This window comes from Nelusetta ayraudi, unplaced genomic scaffold, assembly GCF_046127955.1.
Source record: "Nelusetta ayraudi isolate G7.1 ecotype Tasmania unplaced genomic scaffold, CSIRO-AGI_Nayr_v1 ptg000022l, whole genome shotgun sequence".
NCBI classification, from domain to species: domain Eukaryota; kingdom Metazoa; phylum Chordata; class Actinopteri; order Tetraodontiformes; family Monacanthidae; genus Nelusetta; species Nelusetta ayraudi.
Window position 1 is genome coordinate 1,878,792 of NW_027466072.1, and position 23,791 is coordinate 1,902,582.

The following is a 23,791-nucleotide window of genomic DNA, read 5'->3' on the forward strand; positions in this document are numbered from 1 at the left end:
CACGTAATAGTCGCCGCCTATTTTTAACTTCAATAAAACACTCTACCAGCTGATTGGTTAAAGCTATTGACGCAACCAAAGATATCTAACGTCTACTGGCTTTGACCCCTGTCAGCAAATGTCAGTCAATGTGATAGACCAATCAGAATCCGCCTCAGGCTCTTGGGTCCTCCCACTTGGTCGATGACGCAGAGGGTCATGTGTTGTTTGTGCTCTGGCCCATAGAGATGTGTAAAGAGGAGAGGCGAGCGCTAATTGAGCTAGCCGGATCCTCCCGATTATAGAAACACTGCTGAACGTGGTCATGTTGCGCACGGTAGGCTTCGTTCCGCGATAATACCCTCGTTGGAGTACTGGCGTCGCGACTGAAAGTGCAAACGCGCTTGTTTGTTTTTGACGTTATCGTACAGCCGGGTCCTTGACAAATTGCAAATCTGAGCCGTGCGAGTCAACATTAGCTGGCCTAGCCGGGACTCGGGAGCTCGTCTCCCAAAACAAGAATGGGGTCTAGGTCCGCTCGGATTAGTTCACTCGCAAAGTGACCTTTGATTGTGCAGACTGATGGCCAATTTCGCGAATTATCAAGACGGCAAGGCGACGATGCTTATTGTGGAGGCGCAGCAGAGGGATGCGGGGACGAAATCTGTGGCGGCGGCGGCCGCCGCTAACGGAGACGGCTCGGCCGGGGAACCCCCTTCCTCGTTAATTAATATCGGCGGAGGCGGCTCTCGTCTCCATCAGCATTTACCGCCTTCCAACTACCTTCTTCACCAACAGCCACCAAAGGATCAACAGCAGCACCATCATTGCCAGCTTCCACCGCATCAGCAGCAGCAGCAGCTTCTTTCCGGTGAAAGCATCGGCGAGTCCCCGGGCAGGAAAGCCTCTTCCTCCTCCTCCTCGTCTCTCAGCCAGGTACACGCCGCCGAGGAGCCGGCCGCTTGCTCCGCCGCTAGCCGCAGCAGCAGCAGCAGCAGCGGCCATGTATACGCGGCAGTGAGCGTCGCCACTTCGTCGGACGTCGCGGACGACATACGGAAATGTGGCTATCTGAGGAAGCAGAAGCACGGACACAAGAGGTTTTTCGTGCTCCGGGCGGCCAGCAGCGCCGGGCCGAGCCGCTTGGAATACTACGACAGCGAGAAGAAATTCAGGAACAGCCTGCGCTCTGCCGCAGCGGCCGCCGCTAGCGGCGCGGCCGTCGCCCCTTCGCCCCCGAAAAGGGTGATTTACCTCTACCAGTGCTTCACGGTGAATAAAAGGGCGGATTCCAAAAACAAGCACCTCATCGCGCTTTACACTAAGGACGAGTACTTTGCCATCGTGGCTGAAAACGAGCAGGAGCAGGAGGACTGGTACATCGCTGTGAGCGAGTTGATGAGCGAGGGCAAGAAAGGACACCTGGATTCAGACGACTTGGATGACGGCTACGGTACGGTCACCCCCGGTACTGTGTTTAAAGAGGTTTGGCAAGTGAACGTGAAACCTAAAGGACTAGGTCAAACTAAAAACCTCACAGGTGTTTACCGGCTATGCCTCTCCACGAAAACCATCCACCTGGTCAAGCTGAACTCTGAGACGCCCTGCGTCAACCTCCAGTTAATGAACATCAGACGCTGCGGACATTCAGAAAGTTTCTTCTTCATCGAGGTGGGACGCTCTTCCTCCATCGGGCCGGGGGAGATATGGATGCAGGTGGACGATTCCGTCGTGGCCCAAAACATGCACGAGACCATCCTGGAGACGATGAAAGCCCTGAAGGCTTTTGCAGAGTTTCGGCCCCGGAGCAAAAGCCAGTCGTCGGGCTCCAACCCCATGCCTTTCATCACGACGCGGCGCCACCTGGGCAACCTGCCGCCGAGCCAGACGGGACTGCAGCGGCGGTCCAGGACGGAGTCAGTCGTCGGCACGCCGCCGTCAAGCAAGAGCTCCGGCGCCAGCGGTTATCGCTTTCGGACGTCCAGCGAAGGGGAGGGGACGATGAACCGGCCTTTCCGCTCAGCCACCGGGAGCCTGGTTCACCTCAATTCCACGCGTGTCCACCTCTGTCGCCAGGAAGGGGAAGGCGGCGGCAGCAGCGCAGGTGGTCTCCCTACAGGAAATGCTGGAGTGAACGCTGGCGGCCTACGTTATGCCAGAGCCATTCCCGGGTCGTCGTCCGCCTACCACGCCCGCTCTGCCTCTTTGCCAGTCTCCCACTTCCCCTCCACCACCAGCCCAGTGAGCGTCTCCTCCAGCAGTGGCCACGGCTCAGTTTCGGACACACTGACCCGCCCATCGAGCGCCTCCATATGCGGCTCGCCGTCTGACGGCGGTTTCAACTCCTCCGACGAGTACGGCTCCAGCCCGGGCGACTTCCGCTACTTCAGGGTGCGGAGCAACACGCCGGACTCCCTGGGCAACACCCCGCCAATCAGAGAAGAGAACTGTCTCAACGATTACATGGCCATGGGCTGGAACCGGGAAGTCTTTGGCGGCGTCGGCTCGGGAAACAACAGCGGCGCCGACACGCCACGAGACGAGAGCACGTCCACGACGGAGGATGAGCGTCTGTCTTCGTCCTCGTCGCTGCGGAGGAGGACGCACTCCTTCTCCAGGCCACCAGGTGGCGCAACCGGCGGGTCGGGAGTGGCGGTTTACCAGAAAATGACCCAAACAAACTTCTCCCTGGACGAGAGCTCCGACATCGTGTTGCCGTTTGGCGGCAGTCTGCTCCGCGCCGGGCCGTCCTCCTCCTCGTCCTCGTTGCGGTCAGACTACAGCTCGTGCTCTGAGCACAGCCAGCAGAGTCGCCCCTCCACCCTCTCCCGGGCCGAGGCCGGTAGTGAACATCCAACCCCGCCACCTTCCTTTTCCTCCTCCTCTGCCAAAGAAGACAGCGGCTACATGCCGATGATGTGCGGCGTGGCCGCCTCGCCGCGGGACACTCCCTCTGACTACATGCCTATGCAACCCAGTTCCTACTCCCACGCCGTTTCGCAGTCCCCTCAGTTTCACAGTCCGGCTTTAGGTCACCGTTCCACCCACCACCAAGCTCCGTCGTCGACTGACTCCCACGGCTACATGATGATGCTTCCAGGGGGCGGCGGAGGTGGCTCCCCTTCCCCGAGCCAGGCCTCCCCGAGTCCACACAGCAACCCCGGCATGGCAGGCGTTGGTGCAAGCAATGTTATCGTGGAAAGACCAGAAAATGGAGAATACATGGACATGTCATACAGCAGCAGCGGCAGGCGTAAACTGACAAACGAAGAAAGCGGTGCATATTACACAGCAGGTACTCCCGAACGCATCCCAAAGTCTTACAGTCCTTATTTTTCTCTCCCTCGGTCCTACAAGGCCCCTTCTAGAGAGAGGAATGACAAAGAGTACAGCGAGTATGTTCCCATGAGTTCTCCAGCCAAGCCAGTATATACATCAGTTGCCACAGCTTCCATATCGCTGACCGAGAAGCGTGTAGGGGGAGGCAGTAGCACCTCTACTCCCTCTCACCCGCCTCCCCCTTACGGCGCTCATCACACAACAGCGGTGATGGCCGACAGGCGCGTCGTAAGACCCAACCGCCTCCCTCTAGGCAGACGGAGTTTCCACGGTCCTTCGAGGACCAGCGAAGTCTCCACAGCACCCGTGGCCGCCGCCTCCTCCTCGTTCTCTGCCACTGCGAGCTCATCCGAAGGGCCCTCCAGTCCTGGAGAGTACATCAACATCGAGTTTGGGGAGCACTACCCGCACCAACAGCAGCCCCCCGCCTATCCGCATCCTGCCCCAGATGAGACGGCGCCGCAGGGGCCTGGTGACCACCGTTGCTCGCCACCGCACCTCCAGACTCACCAGGACTACATGAGCGTGGAAGTGGGTTCAGACCCGCAGGACAGCACTGGATGTATGAGCAAAAAGCAGTCTCCCAGACCCAGCCTGGTCGCTCCCTGGAACCCACCCAGCTACATTCGCCCCCTGGCCAGCAATCCCGGGGCACTGGCCTCATCTGGAGTCCCTGCCGGAGGTCACTGGAGGTCAATGGGCGATGACTATACGGAAATGACGTTTAACCTCAGCAGAGGTGAGAGGACGCAGACGAGCCCGACAACCATGCTCCAGCACCTCTGTGTGATGGAGGGACGTTACGGCCAGTCGCCCACTGCCTCCTCCTCATCCCTCTCTCCCCCTCTCCCTCCATCAAGCCCGGACAAGGCGCCGGCACAACAGACAGAACCCAAGGTGGTGCGAGCCGACCCCCAAGGCAGGAGGAGACACAGCTCTGAGACCTTCTCCTCCACGTCCTCCTCCAACTCAACACCGTCCGGGGGAGGTCTTGGCCCTTCATCCTCAGCCGGCCTCCACACAGCCCCTAACGGGTCTCACCTGACTGAGGGCCAGGCCTCCCGATGGACCAGCTCAGCATCATTTGACAGCATGTGGTTGTCTATGGAGGGTCTGGGGGACTCGTCAGTGACTCACCATCCTCCAGTTAGGTCCAAAGAAATGGGCGCAACCTCTGGAACCTCAGCATCCTCCTCTTCTTCATCCGCCTCCTCGGGAGCCGGAGCAGGCCGAATGTGCAGGAACATGTCTGTGGGCTACCAAAATGGCCTGAATTATATTGCCTTGGAGCTGAGGGAGGACAATAGTAGTGCGGCAGGCGTGTCTTCAGTAGCTGGCGGCAGCAATGGGACGACGACGATGACGACGACGGGGACGGTGCCTCTGCCTCTGCTGGAGAATGGATCCTATGCCAGTATAGACTTCACCAAATCTGAAGGAGTTGTCACAACAACCAAGGGTGAGTTATCTTTTCTTTCCTTTTCATGGTTGTGTATCAGATTGACTGCGACAACTCAATTTCCTCTTTTTTTTCTTCACTGAAAACCAAAATAACCCTAAGTGCTACTCGCTATTATTAGTGACATTTCTATCAATTTGCAGCTCCTCAGCTGAATCTATTTTGGATCAAGTGTGTATAAGATTGACAATGCTGGCCAGACCAATTTCTTTGAAGGCAAGTCGAGGCTAGGGACAGTGGTGGAGCAGGAAGTTGCACAAATATGAGGTCCATCTGGAGGCCTGCACGTGTGTGCGAGCTGCCAAGTCGACAATTAGGCTTGCTGAATGAGCGGGAAGTTCATCCGAGGTCAAGTGTGGAGTGAATCATCCCAAAAAGGGCCTGGTGTCCCCGTCTTTGTTGCGTCTCTGTGCTTGTCTGTGCATGTGCCTCTGTTTTCTTTGTGTCAGCATATGTGCTTAGTGTGCTCGTGTGTGGGCGTTTGTACATTCACAGCCTTTTGTCTACTGTAAGACTGTCACCTGAGATACTTTCCTGCATTTTGAAAGGATTTATTGTCATATTTGCTCGCACTGTTAAGTGTTTTGTCGACAGTATTATTATTTTAACTGATGTTTTTGTTCCTTTACTCTGAAAGGATAGGGCCCACAAAGTTTTAGTTTAGGTTTTGTGTGTTACAACCAATCTGCTTTTACCTCGTTTTCTTAATGGAACTTCATAGTCTTAAGTTATTTTCAGCTGTCATCGGTTATATTTTTATTTGTCTATGCTGTTTATCGTCCATGTTTAATTTCTTCAGTCACAGTTACTAATACAGATTAAATCAAATCCATCACATGATGAGGCTCAATAAGAGACGGGCACACCACAGTCTGTAGGTGGGACATAAAAATCAAGGTCTGTAAAAAAAAAAGGGGCAAATGTGCTGCATTTTCATTATGTACTTGTCAGTCAGCGGCATTGCTACCAGTATGCATTTGAGTTGTGCTTGCAGCAGCTAAAAGGCGGGTGTGTTGACATGTATGCATGCGAGTGCTGAGACCATGTCTGGAGTTGGCGTGAGAAGGTGATTGTGCAATCAAAGAGGATGTTTTCCTCCACTTTGGGCCGACTTTGCTTCCGCTTTACTTTTTTTTTTTTTTTTTTTTTGCTCTTCTCTTAAACCGACACTCACCTCCCCTGCGCTCGCCGTTCCATGCTGTCCACAGATGGCTTCCTCACTGTGACTTTGTCATCCTGTCGTTTGCTGGGTGACTGTACAAGCATGAGTCAGTATATTCTCTGCAAGCATCGACTGACTCATTTGTTTATCGTCCTGCGGTGTGTGTGTGTGTGTGTGTGTGTGTGTGTGTGTGTGTGTGTGTGTGTGTGTGTGTGTGTGTGTGTGTGTGTGTGTGTGTGTGTGTGTGTGTGTGTGTGTGTGTGTGTGTGTGTGTGTGTTGTGAGAGAGACGGAGAGAGTGCACATTTGGCAAATCTTCCTTGGTGAATAACATCGACTGTTTTAGAAGGTGAACCGACCCTGCTATGCGTCCTTTGATTTTGTTTGTATTCTCACTTGATGCCTGAAGGTTCATTTGATATACACAACCTCTCCATTCAGAAATGCTCACTTGTGCACATGCACAGACACACATCCTGATCGGGCTGGTGCCGTGTTTACAGTTCAGCGTGCCGCTCCAGGTAGATGACTGTTTGTACGTGCTGAGTCATGGCAGTCAGGCCTTTGATGTGGCCTTGTAATTGCAGCCGCAGCATGTTAAGGCACACAGCCGGGTCCAGGAGGAAGTGCATCATCACTCAGGAATGCGTTTCCTCTCAGCTGCCTTGTTGAAGTGATACAGGCACACCTGGATCCTTCATTCACAGGAGAGAAAGCAAGAAAACCTCTGTCTTTTTCAGGTCAACAATTGTTGCTTTTCAAACAATATGTATAAATATTCCTTTATGTTTGTTTGTTCAAGCAGGATATGTGGTAAAACATTGTTACGACATTTTGCAACTGGAAAATTGAGCGGCAGAAAAAGTAAGCAACAGTGTGGATTGAAGAAATGGAGAAATGGAACCAGTGAACATACTTTTTGGTCAGAGGTGCAAGTTGCAATTGTTTCAATTGTATTGTGTTTATCAGTAGTCATTCACAATTGGTTATTTACTGCCATAAAGGGGGGCAAGTATATAGTTATGAGCTTCATTTTTCTTTTGAACCTTTGTCAGATGAATTTGTCTGCGAGTCACTGAAGATGTGCGTGGTGTCTTTGACGCTGCAGGGGATTGTGTTGAAGTCAGTGGCCAGACAGTGACTCACAGTCACAATCAGGTCTGTTTTTTTTGTTTTCTTGCTGAGCACATTTGACAGCAGTCCCAAACTTTCCTCACGGTCTTCGACATACAGTACAGTACGTCCCAATGCATTACAATACAATGTGATTTTACATCGTTGATCCATTTAGTGATGGATTTTGGATTGGATTGTTGGATATCTTTTTCTTTTTTAGCCTTTAGTCCTCAGAATGAAACTCTGCTTTAATAGCAATTGTCGAGCAGCGTTGACGTTGGCCGGTTGGAATGCTATAACATTTGATCAGGTGTATAGAAGAAGGTTAGAGGTGAGAGTTGGGTACCGAGAGAAAGTTTAGCAGATGGAAGTGACAGCGGTGGGAACCTGCCCTTTTCCCCTTCCTCCCTCCTCCGTGTCCCGGCCAAGTGGATACGAGGTGGTAAAGGGTTCGGCCGAGTGTGAGGCAGAGGCTGCGCAGCAGTGAGTGAGTGAGTAGGCTTTGAGCTGCGCGAGGGAAGATGGTACAAGGTTGCCCTTTACTCCCTCGTTCCCACCTCCGCAGCCAGGCCCGTCTAAATTTACAGGTCTATTTCCAGACTGACATGAATTTATGGGTACACTCGTAACAGGACCCCCCTTTTCGCTTTGTGTATGTGTGCGAGTTGCATGTAAAGGTCCCTCTTAAATGTCCACATGCCCACAGATGTTAAAATTATTAACCGTTGCACATGCAGACAAAGCAGTTTTGGGTTTGAGCGCCTTTGTCGCGGCAACGTTTTTTCGCACACCTCTTGGATTCTCCCAGAGGTTGAAATTCTGCCTGCAATGGTCAGTCAGCCAATTAACAAAAAGAAAATCTTAAAATAACTTTACTTTTGGATGAGCACTGAACTTCAAAGCTCTGACACACTAGATGCACTTTTAGCATGGGTGGCCTGCACTAAGAAGCATGGGAAACTATAAACGTGGTGTCCACCAAGCTAAACAAGGACTTGAACCTCTCACCCCGGACGTGTTGGCGCCAGCAGGGTTCCTATTGGTCAATAAATTCCTGGAATATTAGACACTTTAAAAAGGTGTTTCCCATTGGGGTCCGCCAGGGGGTCCCGCTAGGGTTTATATACAAGTAAATTTAAGTCTCAAATTCTTTCTTAGTTCTTCAAATCAGAAAAGAAATTCATTTTGACTCTAAAGGGATTGACTATGGATTTCGTTCTACAGTGTAAATATACAATTTAGGAAATGCGGCTTCCGAGGAGAAAAATAGTAGAAGAAGGCAAGTGAACAACACTGGCAATCAGTATTTCTGTAAATAGCTGGACTCAGTAAAACTACGACACCAAACTGCAGCATTTATATGTATTGCAACTGAGCTTCCCCCCCCCCCCGCCCCCCCCGATAAACATGTTAATCTGTGTTGGGTGAGACTTCATTGGATCTTTAGTGACAAGTGCCTTGCGTGGCTGCTCATGTTGTTGCTGGCAATCGTGTATTTTTCATATGAATTTTTTTTTTTAAATTGCCATAATTTAAATATCTGGCTATAAAGCTGTTATTGGCTGAAACAGTTTTTCTTTTTTCAACAAGGTGAAAACCTAAAAAGAAATGACTTTTTCTCATTTCGTTTTTTTTTTTTTTTTTTTTACCACACCTGATCTTTCTTTTTTTTCTTTTTTTTTTTCGACTTTTTCTCCTTTTATGTTTTAGTTTACATTTCAGCAGGAAAAACTGCAATATAAGCCATCGAGAAAACAAAAAGTGACAGCCCAACTTTTTCTCCAAGCCGAATCTGCAGTCAGGGTCTGAGCACTTCCAAGAGCTTGATCACACTTTCATTACACGACCTGCACTTTAAAGGCCGTCACACCAGCTGTCACGCCACAACACGTCAGGCCAAACCGTTCCGCTTCCTTCCCTCCCCTTCTTCTTCTTCTCCTCCTCCTCCTCCTCACTCCTGTGATGCCTTTCATATGTTTCTCCCAGCTGGCTGAGCAGAGACGCTCGGCCCAGACAGGGTGGGAGATAATATCACCACACAACAAGCTGTTAACTGATCAGAGTTTTTCAACTATTTGTTTTCAAAGCTGATCTCTGTGTGTGTGTGTGTGTGTGTGTGTGTGTGTGTGTGTGTGTGTGTGTGTGTGTGTGTGTGTGTGTGTGTGTGTGTGTGTGTGTGTGTGTGTGTGTGTGTGTGTGATCTGAGGTTGTTCAAGGTCACACAGACTTGTCCTCAGAAGGTTGTTTTCCTCAGCGTGCTCCCCCTGTTGCTCCTACTAAAATAAATACAATTATATGTAAATTATATATATAAAAATATGTGCCACGTCCACTGTGTGTGTGTGTCATTTGCGACCACCATTACTTGTGAATGTACTTTTCGTTGTTTTCACCAGTGATTATTTGAGATCAGGTCACGCCGAGCGCATCTGCCCTCCCTCTCTCTCTCTCTCTCTCTCTCTCTTTCTCTTTCTCTCTTGCTCTCCCTCTCTCTCCCCCTCTCTCTCTCTCGCCCTCTCGCTCTCTCCCCCGCTCCCTCTCTCTCTCTCTCTCTCTCCTCCATCCATGCTCATGACTTTCTATCACTCTCCTCATCCCTCCGTCCCCACGGCTTGCAAACATGGTAGCGGCATTCCAGCAGTGCCCCTGTCAAAGCATCTGTATTGTGGCACGCTGCTCCCATTGTGGTGCCAGACAAAGACCCCCTGTCTGTGGAATAACCCAGCTGGACGGTGGCGGCCACCAGGGTCATCTGGGGCCACCGGGCTGTACCAGAACACTCAACCTGACAGGCCCAGCCCGGTCCGCTATCACAGGAAGTGTGTGCGTGCGCGCGTGCGTGCGCGCATGAGTGTGTGATTGCATGCAGTAAACTGAATCCAAAGTTGACAGTTTACAAGGTTACACTCACCCACTGACCTGACCAACATTTTTGTTTTGCAGTTGCAGTGAGAAACGTTGCCTACTTATTTCAACACATCTTCTGTCAGACAGGAACACAACCGAAGCCAGGTCTCACTTCACATATTCACATCCCACTTTGTATCACTGCAGTGCAGAGGTGGCAAAAATATTCACATTTGGTACTGAAGTATAAGTAAAAAAAAAAAAAAAAAAAAATCCATTATAAAAGTAAAAGTACTGGTTCAACTCCTTTATTCAAGTCAAAGTAAGAAAGTTCAGGTCCTGATATTTTCTAAAGTAGAAAGTAAAAACTATTTTTTTGCCAATAATGAAACAATACATTCCTTCATAATTTTTGCAAAAATGAAAAAGTTGTGACAAAATATAGCATCTGGATCAGCTTAGGAACGATCAATAGTGCAGCACAATCAAACTGTAATCAGTAGCAGTTATGACCTGTCAGTCATCATTGGATCTCTACACCTTCAATAGCAATATCCAATGTTATGTTTTTCTCTGTACTGAAAACCTCCTGAACCACACTCTAAAATATCGTCGACTTTTATGCTGAACTACACGACAGCGTAGTTTACATTGTGCTACGTCAAGCAACAGCAATGGTTATGTCTAATAACTGTAGTTTGTATCTTTTGAACACTTTTTTTTAGCCCAAACGTAACACACTTGGTTTTCCTGTGTGAGGAGTAGAAAGCGCTGCGGTCAGATACCTGAAAGTATTAATCTACTCAGTCTACCAAGTACAGCAGCAAAGTGTTTCTGCTTTGTGTCTTGCCACCTCGGCTGCAGCGCCAAATAAGAATAATAATCTGCTCACTATGATGCTGACTGCACCAGACTGCTGTTGCCTGCATCACACTGGGAGTGCTGAGGTTTTCTGCCATTTGTGGCAGAGTCCACTCCTCCGAAACGGTGAGAGCGCCCCCCCTCGGCTTCACCCCGGCCAAAACAGCTGATACTCTGTCCAAAACCAGCCGCATTCCACCGGCTTTTGTGTTTGCGTGCTTCACAGTGGCCAAGTGGAAAACAACAGGGTTCTATTTTTTTTTTTTTATGTCTACCACGCTTTGCCGTTGCCGTTGCTGTTGCTGTCGATGTGTTGATTTTCTGTTTGTGGGCCGTGAGGAAAAACTTGAAACACTTCACGTCTGAATTCTCTGCGAGTTCACAGCTGCATTTCTGAACGTGCACATGCACAGGGCTCGTGTGCAGATCCCGGTGCAACTGTCGCACAGCACGACGCTTAGCTTGTGTAGTGACACCGGCTGCGGTTTGCATTGGCAGACGCTTCCTGCAAAGAGTGAAAGAAATAAAGGAAGAACTTTTTCTCATGTCTGATGAATTCACCTGTTTGTTCGTGAAGAAGACGGGGAATTGATGCAGTGAAGTCAAAGTCATGTGACGCTGCTCGTCACTTGTGTTAACCAGCTGTCTTTTCCTTTCCTTCTCCTAGACTAAGCATGGGGACGATGGCGGTGGGCCCTCCTCCTCCTCCTCCTCGTCCTTCACCTCCTTCTCCTCTGCGCCGGGGACACTTGACTCTGCCCGTGACCTTTGACCTCCCCTCCGCCAGTGACCTCTTCACCCAGAGCCGCTGCCTTCTGGAGGCAGAACCATCATCAAAACAGATGGCAAAGACTCTTGCAATTTACTTTCAAGTGTACGTCTCATCTTTTATTTTTGTGCGTTTTTATGCATAGCTTGTCGTCTTTTTTTTTTTTTTTTTTTTTAAACACCCTCCTCCCACCACACAATCCCAATCAATAATGGCAGTAGGCACTGTTGCCCAACGTATTGATCTGTCAGCTGTCAATGAGCAGAGCCTCCAGTAGCTTTCGTCAGGGGGTTTTGCTCCTCCTAAAGTATTAAAAAGGGAGAAAAGGCACGCGGTTAAACAAAAGAACTTTTATGCTGAGCATTTTTTTTTTTTTTTTTCGTTTTTTTTTCCCCCTATATTGATCATTATTTTTTTCTACAATCTGTAATCCATCCAACGGTATGGACACAATTTAGATTTGTATTTCTTTTTCCCTTTTTTTTATGAATCCCCCACCCCCCCACCCCCCCTCTAAATGGTACAATCTTGTGGCTGGATCAGTTGAGCTCCTCGACCCGCCAGTGGACTACCAGTCCAGTGTGGTACTAGTTCAAACATAGTTCAAACATGCTTCAGGTACAGCGTCCTTTCGATTTGGATGTTCTGTTTTGGCTGGCGTCTGTTTTACATCCAGCTGGGAAGCAGAGTTGAGGTACGGCACCCGTCTGGGTACATCAGTGTGGCCACGCGTCTTTACATATCATTATTACATCAGTGCTTCTCATGTGGAACGGTACGTAGAGGAGGAGAGGAGATTGGGGGTGGGGGGGGGGTGGGGTAGAATCAAATGCTGAACGGATTTCTCGCTCTTGAATCTTATTTTGTAAAATTCTGCGCACAATCGACGGTGGACTAGGATGAATCATTGAGCGACTTGAGAAGCAGCTCTCGCCTGGCAGAACCATGCTGGAAACAAATGAACCCGACTGTATTTAATGTTCTCACAAGCAGTTCAGTACCTTGAATTGACTGTGATGTCCTAAAGTCATTTGGAGGCTTTAAAAGTTAAAAGCGGTATTTTTTGGCTTTCTTTGCAAACCTGCGTGACTGAAATCTGAAATTGTTCTTTGCCATTTTTCTACATTTGAGTCGGAACGACGACGTGATGGAAATGTACGGAATTGTTTTCCCGGCTTTTAACCTCCAGCAGAGCCTCAATGCTAAGCCAAACTAGGCCAACTGCTAACTCTGGTATTGAGCACAGTCTGACTAACAGGAACTCTTTCCTATTTGTTGAGCCGCTCCTTTAAAAACACGCAGCGGTCGCTGCTCTGGCCAGTGGATGTGGGGGAGGGGGGGGGGGGGCTGCTGCTGCTGCTGCTGCTGCGCTGTGTTTTCCTGCTTTCAGCTTTCCTGGCTGTTTAATAACTGAAGCAGGTGTTTTTCTTCCTCCTCATCCTCCTCCTCCTCCTCCTTTACATTTTCCTTTGACCTCATAGAGGAAGTAACACACTTCATTCACGTGACAGCTTTTCATTGTTTCTCATCAGAGCGGTGACAATAAACGTGTTTGTGTTCAGTGGCTTTAACATTTCCAAAGAGGCTCTCGCTTAATTCCTTCAAAATAAGACGGCTTTTCCACTCGCGGTTGACGGCTGCCTCATGTCTACGTGAACGTAGGTGAAAAATAATGTGATACCAGGACACAGAGTGCCAGTTGTTTGACAATTATTTCATCGGCTGATGATTTTCTTTTGATTAGCCTGTTTGGCATCTGCCGTCAGATTTCCCCCCCCCCCCCGACGTGATTTTCCTCAACCGACAGGCCAAAACCCAAAGACTCTAAGGTCACAACTGACCGATTAAAGCGACAAATCCTCCACTCTAACGAGCTCTAATCAGCAATTTTAGCTTTTTTTTTTTTTTTTTTTTTTGCGTGAATAATGACTGAAACAATGGAACAATTCCCAAACAGCTGGACTAGCTGCTTGCTTTCCCTCTGCGGTGCATAGACAACGTGTATATTTTTATTATTTTTCAATCATTGTCGCAGCTTTTTTGCAGCGACAACACACGCACGCACGCACACAAGCAGACGCACAGCAGTGAAAGGTGACACGACGCCACCGAACACAAGATCAATCGCAACCATGTGATGTCTCTCACACTGTAACACACACGCACACACTGCGCTGCTGCGGCCCCGTTTAGCCGAGGGTTCCCCCTTGTGCCCCCGGTGGCGGCTCTCTGTCAGCGTCACCCGGTGACGCTCGGATTCTTCTCTCACACACGCACGCACACATACGCACACACACACACGCACACGCACACACACTCGTGCACAGCGTATATATATCTGAGTGAATGCTGGGCCGTTGGTCACCGGCCCCTGATGACGTAAAGGGACGTCAGTAACGGGAGCTGCAGCCCCAGGTGCTGTGCGCTGGTCATACTTGCGGCATTACACCCCCACCCCACACACACACACACACACACAGAAACGCTCACGGTCACATGCAGACACACACACACACACACACACTGAGGGGAGACAGTGAGCACCTGCATCAATCACAGCCCAGCCTCGCCCGTATTTAGCGCTGCTGCTGCTGCTGCTGCTGCTCTCCCATGACTGATGTCACGGTGGAAAAATGTTACCGCAGCTCAATGAGCAGGTGACACCTCGTGCAGCCCCCACACCCCCCACCCCTCACCCACTCCTCCCAAACAAACACGGTGGTGTTAAAACGTGGCGCAGGTTTACCGAACAAAGCGACTGAGAGCTTCTGATCTTTCGCACAAAGCACTCAGTGTAACTTCAACGTCTGGGCGGGGGAAAAAATTTACGATACAACTGGATCAAAACATGCCCCCCCCCCCCCCCCCCCCCGCCCCCCCAACACAGCCACGGTTGAAATGATTTGACTGTAAAGTGAGGTTCTTCACCCTGCAGTGTGTCCTGTGTGTCCTGTGTGTGCGTCACGAACAACTCAACGCTTCAATCATCCCTCTTTGAGGACTGAGGACTGAATTTGTGTTTTGTTTTTTTTGGCCTGCTACAAATGAGAATTTTTTTTTCTTACATTTTGGAAAGTGTTATGTGTACGTTTTTTTTTTTGTTTTTTTTTAACTATTTCAAAAATTGTAGAGCTCGATTTTGGGAGATGTTGAAACAACCCCCTTAATTTATTGAATCATTGTGGGGAGGGGGGGAGGGGGGCGGAGAGACAAAAAAAAAAAAAGTGTGTATGTCAGTGTCCAGTTGCCTTCATGAATTTGAAGCCCTGCTTTATTTTCTGTCAGTGACTGAATGCATTACCAGAGACTGTGTATATCCTGGCAACATTTCAACCTCAAAACTGTCCTCGTCGTCGCTGATTGAGACTTTGGAAATCAGCCGTTTGGAATTTTTCATGTCGGTTGGAGAATGAGAAATAACCTATACGTAATATATATATATATATATACACTTCTATATTATATATACTTAAAAAAATATATAATCCTTGCAGAGAAGACTTAAGGTACTGCATCATTATGCAAACTTTTTTTGTTTTACCTTTCCTCTAATCTTTTACTTTATTTTATATTCTAGTTTACAGAGGGAAAATAATCTTATTTTTGGTTTTGTTGTACTGAGGCAACCTTGTTCCTCTCAAAGCGACACAAGGATAGTATTTTTCTTTTTTTAAGAGTAAATAGGCATTTTGCAGTTATATGTATAAAGAAATGGGGTTCACTCGGCCTGATGTTTATTTTTTGTAACAATATTACACTTAATTTGCTGCTGTGTAGTAGAGTTGGAAAAATGAGCGTTGGTGGCAGAAGCTGACGTTTGAAGGTGACGTTTGTCGCCCAGCGATCCGGCGCCGGCCTTGTATTTTTTATCCTCGTCAAGTCCTTCTGAAACTTTTTGGGTTTTGGGTGGAGGCGGGCTGGGAAGGAGGACCCCCCCAACCCCCACCACCACCACCACCACCCTCCCACCCCCCGCTGCCTGCGATCCTAGTTACCCCCGAGTTGAATGCTGTCGTTAATAATTAGCTTTACAGGAAAGAGTTTAAAAAAAAAAAAAAGAAGAATCCAGCTGTTGGAGGTGTGTATCCTTCGTATGTGCATTACATTATTTCCCAGCGACGTATGTCATGTACACAGAAAAAGGAGAAAAATGGAGAGAAAGCCGTGGTGGAAAAAGGAAAATCCTCCTCCTGTAAATAAGAAGACTCGAGTTGTTGCTTTTTTTTTCATGTTTTTCCTTCTCTCTTTTTTTCTTGTGGAGGGAAAAGGGGTGGGGGGGGGGGGGTCGGATCGGTACGCGGAGGATGATCGAAAAACATCGGCATAGTGTTTATATTTATCAGAACTTTTTTGCTTTCAATAGAGCTATTGCAATAAAAATGTGTTCATGTAACCACTGCACTCTCCGCTGTCCTTGTGTGATGCATCGCCGCCGCCGTGGAGATTCTCAGACTACACAAACTGCTTCCTGCTGTTTTTCCCAAATATGAAGAAGACTCCCAGTCGCACAAGCACGGAGCTTGACATCATTGCCCAGCAATCATGTCAGGGATGTACCAGAGTGTGTGTGTGTGTGTGTGTGTGTGTGTGTGTGTGTGTGTGTGTGTGTGTGTGTGTGTGTGTGTGTGTGTGTGTGTGTGTGTGTGTGTGTGTGTGTGTGTCTGTGTAGGACAAGTGTGGAGTGACAGTAGTTTACCAGACTGATGGAATGCCTTATTTTTAATCAAGTTAGTTTAGTACTTTTGTATTCATTTATTTTGCTTATTGAAAAGCAGATTGAACAGTGCCAGAGGGATACGCTTGTGTTGACAGTGTAGGAAATCAACATTGCTGCTCTCTTCAGCTGAGGAGGTCTCAACTGAACTTGACAAGTTTCACTCTCAAAACTAATAAGGCCGTCTATACAGTGTGATGAGAAGGTTTGGGCACCGCTGATCATTTTCAAGATTTTCCTTTATAAATTTCCTTTTTCTTGGCCTGCCGCTCCGGGCCTTCAGTAGAACTGTGCCTGCGGTCTTCCATTTCCTCTCTATGCTCCTCACAGTGGAAACTGACTGCTGAAATCTCCAGCGCCAGCTTTTTGTATATCCTTCCCCTAAACCATGACGTTGAACAATCTTTGGTTTTCAGGTCGTTTCACAGTTGTCTTGAGGCTCCCATGTCGCAACATGCAAGGAGGAGACCAACTTTGAATTGGCCACTTTAAATACCCTTTTGTCATGACTGACTTCACCTGCGTATGTAGGTCAAGGGTCAGTGCGCTTACCAAACACATTTTGTGTTCCAATAATTAGTGCTAAAGGAATTCAAATCAATGAAACAACGAGGGTTCCCAAAATGTATGCACCTGCCTACTTTTGTTCCAATAATTATTGCGCACTTTCTGTAAATCCTATGAACTTCATTTCACTTCTCAAATGTCACTGTGTTCGTCTGCTATATGGTATATTTAACTGAAATTGCTGAGCCGAACAACCGATGATTTATAAAGGAAAATCTTGAAAATGATCAGGGGTGTCCAAACTTTGTCATCCCACTGAACTGGGAGTCTACTGAATGGGGACAATGCCTTATGCTTTAAAAGACATTGAAAGTAAAAATCATTGCCATACAAACTAACTTTTTTTTTCCTCTAAAACCATGACTTAAGTTCTTTAGACTGCAAACAGTCCCCTGCCCTATGTCAAGTGTGTAAGAATGTGGTGGTGGCCTGACACACGTATGCCTCACTTCATTATTTCTCTTAGAAGCAGATTGTGAAGTTGACCTCAGCGCTGACGGCTGATGCAGACAAAGGCTCGTATCGATCGGACAGTGTCATTTCTGTGCTCACTGACGCACAAAAAGAGTTTTTTTTTTTTTGTTTTTTTTAAATCTGGATTGAGAAACTCGATATCGAGACCTGCTGTTCTACAGAGACGTCAGTCAGAGGAGCACATGACGAGTCATTCCTCGCTGCTTCTGCAGTGTCTTCACTTGTCACTCACCTACTGACCTGCATGCATTACTGACAAACATTACAGCTGTGGTAATATGGCTGCGTGCACAATGCGTGCGTCCTCTTCCCCCCCTGCACACACACACAACAAATCCACAAACGTGAACAGTCGAGCGAACAGAAGATACCAGCGAGCGCTGCCATTCTTCACTAGACTGTAAAGTTCAGCAGCAACAGTTATGGAAAGTCAATATAAGACGAGGGAAGGAGACAAAGGAGGAAAATTCTCATTATTACTGAAGGACAGAAAGAATTCCTTGACAGACGGCTTTCAAAGCAGCCGTCTCATCAGAGTGTTAACAGGAGGTTGTTCACTGGGAGCAAGAGAAGCAGGAAAGAAAAAATGAAAGTTAAACCTTCATTATTTAATACCGGAACATCACAACACCCTCTTAAAATAATGACTCAAGTCGCTTTATACAATAATATTAAATATTCCTGCTTCTGGGTTGTTTGTGTTTTGTACTGTTCATTGAGTAAAAACACCCACGCACAAACCATCCCAATGCCCTTTGGTCAAAGTCTGTTTATTTATCTGAATATGATGTAAAGGGTGTCAACAGACATTATCAAATATCCAATTAGGCAGATTAGATCTTTAAGCATCAGTTTCGTGCTGTGATCCCGGTCGCTACTTTGCTGCCAAGCATTTCCTGTTTTCACTGAACGCTGATATTGCAAGTTCAGGGGTCAACCACAAAGGAAGTGACTCAGTCGCCTCAGGCAGGAGAGACACTGATTGCACTTGAACTCGTCGCTATAGAAGATACTCTCACCCTTTTATTGGTGCAGCGTACACAGCTGTATAAATATTGTGAATGAATGGATTAATGAATGAATGCAGGACCAAACCTCGTGTCGGCTTGTTGTTTGTTGCCCCACTGAGTTGGTAGTTGGTAGTTTGCCGGTGTTGTGACCGCGTCGCTCGCTACTGCCGCCCGCAGGCCTCGGGGAGCCGCTTGCCAAAGTGTCTACAAGAAAACAAGCCGTCATTTCCTGGGTCTCTTCACGCTGATAAGTGGTTGTCAGACGATGACGCGCAATGTTTATCCAGGCCAGGTGACCGACCCAGCAAGTCAAAGTCCAAGTGTCAAAACAAGACAAAGTCCGTCCCAGACATAAGAGACAGTCAGCTGAGAGCAGAGCTGTTGTTGATCTGCTCTCTGGGGTTCGTCTCATCCGCTTTATGCACGAACCCGGTCGTCGAAGGAAGAATCCAGCCTCTTTAATGTCAAAAGTATGAAGTATGAATACCTGTGCGGGAAGGAAAACTAATAATCTGGCAGATTCAAGTCCTTTATTCAAGTAAAAGTAAGAAAGTGCATTTTCTGAAATGTACTTCATTCAATAATTTATTTGTTGATGATTTTGCAAAAATGAAGACGTTGTGACAGAATATTCTGGGCGTGACGGACCAGAGTGACCCCTGGGCTGAGGCACTCCATACTCAAAGTACTAAAATCATCTCCCTACTTTTAACGACACAACAGCAGAGTTCAAGTAGCCACACTTGAAGTGATAACAAAGCACTCTGAACAGGATTTGTATATTTTAAACACAAAAGTATTGTGCGTGTTTTCCCAATGTAAGAAGTGGAAAGGACAAAATATTTGTTTACAAATGTAGGGAATGAAAGGTAGTTTCTTCCCACCTCTGCACTCTAAGATAAAAGAAGACTGTGATTCATGCAAATCACATATGATTCGTCTTTGCCGTTATTTCTTATCACTGTAAATTGACCGTTTGACTGAATGTTCCTTTGGTTTACGTTTTTGTTATTTCAACTCTTGCTGCCAAACCTGCCATTGCCAAAATGACAACTGTAGGGACGGCTGTGCGCTGAGTCTCGGCCCTCGATGGCCACTCTGTCCGCTAATGACGGTGTCGGCGTTCAAATCTCGGCCCAGCAGGTCTCAGCAACACGTGATCTGCGTCTGCGGAGGAAGTGCAGGCATTGTGGCCTGACGCGGTTCAAGTGGCGGTGACTGCGTGAAGGTTGTGAGTCTGGGGAGCCACGTCTGACCTTTGAATATTATCACGGCGGCCATGTCTTTCAGGCGGAGGGATTGTGTTTTGAAAGTGGCACTCTCATCAAGATAGAGGGCTCGCAGTGACGACGTCTGGGCCGCTGGGTACGTCACAATGTTATTCCGCCGCTCCCCTATCAACTTCCGCATTCATTGTGGCTCGCCAAGCTTTTCATTACGCCTCCAGCAAATCAGCCGCTGGGTAAACCCAGCAGGCACCGCGCAGAGGGGAGAGATACGCGTCCCAGTCAAGCTGAAATATTGCTTTAATAAACCAGAATGATGAAACTTTTAAGACTGAACTGCTGTGGAGGCCTCGACCAGCAGCAAACGCACAAAGCCCAGGAATTCTGTTTGGTGTCGTTTTTTTTTTCGTTTTCAGCAGCAGTGGAAGAAAAGTGAACTTTAATCTTGAAGTCCCAAGAGGGAAAATTCAAAAACATCAAATGCAACTGTAAGCAAACTGAAGCCCTGGCCCGAAGATCCTTGCTTGCTTTCCAGGGGATACGAAACACACACGTCCAGTCATCAACATCACACCCACTAATGAAAACAGTGCTTGACGGGACAGGGAGACTGGAATAACAGACAGTCGCAGGCTACAGCTATTCACTGACTGACTCACAGAGTTATTTGTGCTCCAGATTTGTTTCAGCAAACACAATGTTTTGAATGTACATAAACCCACATGTATGTAGAAATGAGGGATTTAATTGAATCATTTGATGACCAGAGATTTTTTTTTTTAGTTATGAGTATAAACTTCACTGCATTCAACGTTTTAATGCCCCTATATGGCCGCTGCAGCACATGGGTTGATTTCACACAGGCAAAATGAATTCACCCTCTTTTCAGCGAGGCAGTCAGAAGGTTCTGTATCTGATGTTTATTTTATTTTTTTAGTGCGTGCAGGTAGAAATCTCTCCTACAACCCTGGATCTCGTTTCCCCATAATCCCCTCCTGCATTCTGGAGTCGAACAGAGGTGGCGCTGCCCTGCTGAGGGACAGACCTGCAAGGCTTCAGTGTGTGTGTGCGTGAGTGTGTGTGTGTGTGAGTGTGTGGGGCCGGAGCAGTGAGCCAAGCAGGGGGATATTTCACCAGCAGCATGTGACCTGCTGTGGTTTCCTCACTGATGGATGAAGCGGTGGCCCAGCGGGGCCCCGGGGTGTAGCCTGGTGCTAGAGTTTCAAAACAACACTTAATATATGCGCGCGTGTGTGTGAATGTGTGTGTGTTTGTGTTTAACATGCGTGTTTATGCACACAACTCGGGCTAAACGCCTTGAGTTAATCACACTGGGGTAACTGTGCGCACGTCTTTTCAGCCTTGGCAATTTTTCGGACCCCCCAGGCAGCAGGAGGACGTCCTGGGTACAGGCACCACCCGGAACATTACAACATCAAGTAAAGGTTGTTTTATTTTGGCAATTTAACATGAAAGATGAAAGCAACACATTTTATTGAGCCATTACACGCAAATTGACATCTCAAGCCGTTCCTTGTTGTAACTTTGCTGATTAAGATTTTCATACAGATTTGACTTTTTGTAACATTCTAACTTTCTGAGTTTTTTGAGAATTTGAGGTTGTTTTTTTTTAAGCTGCAAGACCTGATCAGCAAAATCCAAACTAATAAAAAAAAATGTAAATATATTGATTTGCATATTATTCCTTTATATAATATGTCACATTCACTTTTTAAGTTGAATTGCAGAAATACAACAACCTTTTCAGGATATTCTAATTTTCTGAGTAGTACCTGTATATACCAGAAATGTGAGCAAGCCCTTCTCCCAAACTTTACACACACACACACACAGATGGTTTCCCCTCATGAGACGGTGGCTCAGCACTCCACCTGATCAGCAGCAGCAGGCTGCGGCGGCCAAAGGAAGGCCTGACCCCTGACCTCTGCGGTTGCACCTCAACGGCGTCTCTCCTCTGGAAAAAGTGTGCGACGGTAGTGACGCCCGTGTCGCGCTCACGTCTTAGCAAGTTTCCAATTAAGGCGGCGAGCAACAGCGCTGGCCAGGCTTCCCCTGGAGCTGACAGCAGCTACAGAGGATTTATAATTAGACACGCGAATGGGGGGAAATACCGTGGAAATAGGATCCGCTGCTGTGACCGCTGCTCCTCGCCTGCTTCGCTATCCTGGCATTTGTTTAATATTCCAATGCAGAGGTGGGAAGTAACAGTGCGTAAATACTTTGTAACTGTAGATTTTTAAGGTATCTGTACTTTACTGGAGGGTTTTTTTTTTCTGAAGACATTTTACTTTTACTCCCTCCATTTGTACACAAATATCTGTCCTTTCTACTCCTTACATTGGAAGAACAAGTCAAAGGTCATAAGATTAAATGAAACAAAAAAGTGATTTTAAAAGGAATTCCCTTATTATTTATTAAAGTTGTTGTCTTTTTCAGTACAGAGAAAAATAAAAGTGTAGAAAATAACGCTGGTTATTGTTATTGAAAATGTAATTGTCCAATAATGTGTCACTAATCCTAATTATTACTGATTACCTTTTGGGTGTATTGCGGCTGAAGAAATATATATGTAAAGAATATATATACGGAAAAGATGTCATTTATGCAGTTAGCACTGTCGCTTCACAGCAAGAAGCTCCCAGGTTGGATTGCGGGTCTGGGACCTTTTTCCATGTGGAGTTTTCATGTTCCCCCTGTGTCTGCGTGGGTTCTCTCCAGGTTCTCCGGCTTCCTCCCACACTCCAAAAACATGCATGTGGGGTTAAATTGGGAGACTCCAAATCTTCCGTAGGTGTGTGTGTGTAAGTTGTCGGTCTTTCTATGTGGCCCTGCGATGAACTGGCGACTCATCCGGGGTGTCACCCTGTGACAGCTGGGAGAGGCTCCAGCAGATCCCAGTGACCCAGGTTGCAGGAAGAAGTGGGTATAGAAGACGAAGGGATGGATGGACGTGCTTTGTGTGTCTGCGTTGCACGTTTGCGAGAACAAAGTATAACAAAGTTTGAACGTCAAAACCAATTTTCTACTTCCATTCTCGCTGTCATTTGCAACTTGAGGGTATGATTTGTTCTATTAGGAAATCTGCCGTTGTGTGTTTCAATTGTAAAAAGAAAAGAAAAAAAAAAAGCCTATAATAAAAAAAAAGAAAAATCTATGTTTTTATAATTGCATTTGCAATGTAGGGGTGATTGTTTTTCCAACTTTCCAAGAGAAGGCAAAAAGTTTTTCCTCCTCTCAATAGTTTCTCTCCGTTTGTGTCATCGCAGCCACACACACACACACACACACACACACACACACACACACACACACACACACCTTCCTCACTGGAACAACATCAAAGGTTTTTACTTTGGTTCAACGTGGTTCAGTGTTCAGGCAATTAAGATCCATTACTTTTGAATTTTCTCTCTTCTTTCAACGTCTGACGTGTCCTGGAAATGAATCACAGCCATGACATTGAGTGTAAATATATCTGCACTTTCAGCTGATTCAGCGGATGCCTTTCACTCTAAGAGACTTAGGCAGACTGAGAGGGGATTGTGTGTCTTTAAGAGGAACACTAGGGTAAGACATCTTGGCCTTTGAGTGTGATGAACACATAATCTGCTTTTTGGTAATAGGATGGGCTCTCGTAGCAGCGGTGAACTCCCCGAGCTACATGACGTCGTGCTCCGTGTGTTTCTTCTGCACGTTCTAATCGTGTCATTGTGTGTCAAACGGAGGCCGGGGGAGCGCGCTCAGACAAGATCAGCACGTCTTTCCCACGAAGCGGCTGCCACCGCTTACTCTAAACAGCCTAGAAAAGCGAGACAAAAGGCCGGGATACGATCACCCCAGCAGACCACCTCACCTCCAATCCTCTTCTACGAGATCCGTCAGAAAAGCCTGTTGACCAGGAGCCAAAACAATCTCTTGCAGCCACACAAAGATTTCAAAAGGAGAGGAAGAACCTTCCAGTTTACTTCTGCTTTTCTTTTGTTGTTCATATTCTTCATTTCGTGTTTGCACAACATTTTGAGGACATTCATAGCTACGTTAAAGTCCTTGGGAGAGCAGAAACTGAGCAATCTGAGATTTAAAAAAAAATAAGTAAAGAGATTTGTAATGAGCATACGAGGTTCCTCCTATTCACCACCTTTAAAATTGTGGTCATGATTGTCATTGATGTCACATTTGCCCTAAATAGGGTTCAGTTCTACGCCTTTGCTTGCACTCTATTGTCCCTGACGTGCGTGGGTGACTGTG

General features: G+C 47.4%; 1 protein-coding gene across 1 annotated transcript; it reads left to right on the plus strand.

The window, feature by feature from the left end:
- Window positions 1-210: 210 nt before the first annotated feature.
- irs4b (insulin receptor substrate 4b) lies at window positions 211-12,861 on the plus strand. The gene is made up of 2 exons (XM_076028053.1): window positions 211-4,777; window positions 11,430-12,861. Exons 1-2 carry the CDS (start codon window positions 562-564, stop codon window positions 11,432-11,434), a joined length of 4,221 nt encoding a protein of 1,406 aa, XP_075884168.1. The 5' UTR covers window positions 211-561; the 3' UTR covers window positions 11,435-12,861.
- Window positions 12,862-23,791: the final 10,930 nt, after the last annotated feature.